The sequence below is a fragment of the Perkinsus marinus genome (assembly GCF_000006405.1).
Source record: "Perkinsus marinus ATCC 50983 genomic scaffold scf_1104296941550, whole genome shotgun sequence".
In the NCBI taxonomy this organism is placed as follows: Eukaryota; Perkinsozoa; order Perkinsida; family Perkinsidae; genus Perkinsus; species Perkinsus marinus.
The window spans coordinates 1-3,315 of NW_003212486.1; the positions used below are offsets into that span (position 1 = coordinate 1).

The window sequence follows — 3,315 nt, forward strand, 5'->3', positions numbered from 1 at the left end:
GGCGTCATCACTTCCAATGCTTGGGCTCTAGACTTGGTTCGTATAAACGAGTCTAATCCCGACATTCTACATATTCTAGAAGTATCTACGGAGAAGTATTATGATGCCTAAGTATCTATGGGGATAAGTATCTATGATAAGTAAGTATCTATGACGATTAAGTATCTATGATGATTAAGTATCTATGATGATTAAGTACCTATTTTATTTGATTTAGCATATTAGATTATGCTTCTAGATATTGCTATTCGAACAACCTTCTAGTCTATCTTGTTAGTTAATTAAGATATTCTAATGTGTTAAATGAATCTACTAGAAGTATCTAGTATTCATTTGCGGGGTATGTGCTGTCCCATCGTGGCAGCGCGACAAAGATCTCGCTCGCCTCGTATTCTATTGTTGAACTATAATATTATTATTCTCGCTCGGATGCATCTATCTAACGGTTTTGGATACTAGAAACGGTTAGATCCGTCTCTGGTTTTCTCTAAGCTAGTAAGCTAGTATTCTAGTTGGTAATTGTTAGACTGGACTGAGTCCAGTGATTGATTGTGTGATCTGCTACCTCATCCTAACTCTAGTTCTACTTGAGTTAACCAGTCCTCACTAGTATCGCATCGTAATCTCTATTGCCTCACCTGATCGTGTTACAAGCTACACGGGATGTTACTTAGATCTGGAATGAAATTGTCTAACCGTGATCGCTGTGCATTTCCTCATGATTCAACAGGTTTAACTCCCTCTACACCTCCGTCTAACGACGCGACTGAACCACCAAGAAGTACATCTACTTCAAGACCACTACTGATTTCTTCTAGTTCTACTCTAGGTCGTCCCGTACAAAGTGAAAAATGGGCGAGCGAGATTGTTCCCTTGGAAATGGAGATCTTCCTTGGATTTTACCTTTTCACCAATAAGACACCGTCACCGAATAAAAAGTAGTGCAAGTGGGTAAAATCCATATTTCCAAAGAAAGTGCCTCTTTTCTAAAGATCCTTCGCGCTCGCCCCGCGGACCCTTGCGTGACAGCTTGCGTTGCGTATCAGCTTTGCCTTGCATAACAGCCTAGCCTTGTATAACAGTTCGGGTTTTTGGCTTCCGTCAATAACAGCTCAGCCTCGGACAACAGTTCGGGTTCGGGTTGCCCTGTAATTATTGTTTTTTCTTCTTGGCCCGGTTGTAGGAGCCCAGCCTTATTCGTCAGCCTTGCCTTGCATAACAGCCTAGCCTTGTATAACAGTTCGGGTTTTTGGTTTCCGTCAATAGCAGTTCAGCCTCGGACAACAGTTCGGGTTTCGGGTTGCCCTGTAATTATTGTTTTTTTCTTCTCGGCCCGGTTGCATTCTCAGTTCTTTGCGGACTCGTACCGTCGCTTCTATGCCTGCTTCTAGGACTACTTACGGACCACGCTTTCGCACTCTGTGGTTCGACGATGACGATCTCGTTCCTGGTGGTACGTGGCCTCGTGGGAAGATGCTCAAGTACAAGTTAGAAGCCCTTTTGGATGGTGAATTGAAAAGCTACGGTAGCAACCGTCGAAACGAGATCCCGTGCTTCCGTACTTTCATATGTGCTTCACATCGCGAATGTCAATTCAAGGTAAACCACACTGCTTTTGTGAGTCGGCTAAAACTCGTCTGAGGCGTTCTACGTATTAGGTGAAGGCAATCCGGATCTCGGGTCCCGAGGCCAAGGCTGGCGCCGCTCTGCGTCTATCTCTAGCCGAGCACTCCCCGGAACTGTACCGTTAGCTTCTGGGAAGTACCTCAAGCTTCCTCATATCCTGGAGAGGGAGTGTGAGCGACTCGTGAGAGTTCAGAAACCCATACAAGCCTACGGAGAGGTCAGCGGGTAGTTGGGCGTGATGGAGGGAAGTTCCCTTAGGGAACTGTGGTGTGCTTCAGATGAAGTCGACTCATCCTACCCAGATCGCACGTTTGGGAGATGCGCTTTACTCTACAGCTGATGCCGCACCCGATAGTAAGCTTGGTGGTCATCAGCGATTGGCTCAAGCCGTCCGCAACAAGCGTAAGCAGTTTCTTGCTAACAACCACCAAGTCGCCACCTCGTTCGATGAAGCTCTTCTAGAAGTCTAGAGGCTGGGTTCACCTCCGTGGACAACGACGCGGTTAGGATTATTGGCGAGGGTATACGAGCTAGTCCATTAGCGTCGCGCTTCACCAGTCAGAGACCTAAGAATGACGAGCTTTATTCCTTCGGTGCAATTTAACTGCCTGGGGGAGCGCAAGACGGCTCTGGCAAGCGAGCTCCGCAAGCAGTGGTGGTGCTAAGTAGTGGTCTCGGCCTGAAAAATATTTATAATAGTTTCGACCCGTCGTCTCCCTTTCTCGTCGGAGCTCGACGTGAGTACGGTCTTCCTACTATGCCCGCGATCTGCATCGATGGCCATTTTGAATCAATCCGAGCGATGGGGCTGTTGGTAACCATATCGATCCTTCACTATGGGTGGTCCGTCGCACCTGCTCTCGTAGCAATTCCTTTTACTGAGGCTCAATCTTGTATTGCATTCGCCCTCGACCGGCTACGCACAATTTCACGTTTGTTCTTTCCTGAGGATGGAATCGGTGTTGGTATTTGTCATAGTCCTTCCTACTTGGTAGCCGATTCATCTCCCGGAATTGTGCGAGGAGCGAAACAAATCTTTGGGGAAGACTTCCTGTGCGTCCGTTGCGAGTTCCATGCTTCCGAGAACCTCAACAAGGTCTCAGTTGGTACTGCTGCTGAGAAGGAGCAATTTATTCGATGTGCCCGAGAGAAACTTTGGAGGTTGCCTGAGTGTTCGGGCTGGGAGTGCTACGAGTGTTACGTTAAACTACTACTGTCTGAGATGGCCACCATGTTCGGAGAGGGCCCACGGAAGACGTTGACATCATCGTGGTTGGATAACACCGGCGTGTACGGAGGATTATTCCACATGTCTTTGAGCGACATGTTGCGAGGAAAACGCCCCCTTGGATGCTGCCCGATCACTAACAATTGTTGTGAAAATGGCTTCAAAACCCTCCGAGTCGACTACTTTGGCCGACGAAGAATCAAAAGCCTCATCGGTGATGAAGGAGCCATCTCCGTTCTCGGAAACTTTCTGAGAGCCGTTGGGGATTGCGCTGCTGGCAGCCGCATCTCTCATACGGCGGTTGGTTGGATGAACGTTGTCGCCGTTCAGATCGAGAGGAAAGCTGCCGCTCGGGTCGAATAACACAGCCACGAAATCGGCGATGTGATACGTGAGATGGATCCGACCCCAGACGGCCATCGTCTGTTTTGCGTTGCGTCCTCTCGCCGAGCATGCCCGCT

The 3,315-nt window shown here is 48.3% G+C and overlaps 1 protein-coding gene across 1 annotated transcript; it reads left to right on the forward strand.

Moving 5' to 3' along the window:
• Positions 1–1,377: 1,377 nt before the first annotated feature.
• On the forward strand, positions 1,378–2,096 carry Pmar_PMAR027817 (hypothetical protein; the record flags this gene model as incomplete). Its single annotated transcript, XM_002781791.1, has 3 exons — positions 1,378–1,599; positions 1,659–1,746; positions 1,885–2,096. The coding sequence occupies 3 exons, from the start codon at positions 1,378–1,380 to the stop codon at positions 2,094–2,096; spliced, it is 522 nt and encodes a 173-aa protein (XP_002781837.1).
• Between the last annotated feature and the right edge of the window lie 1,219 nt (positions 2,097–3,315).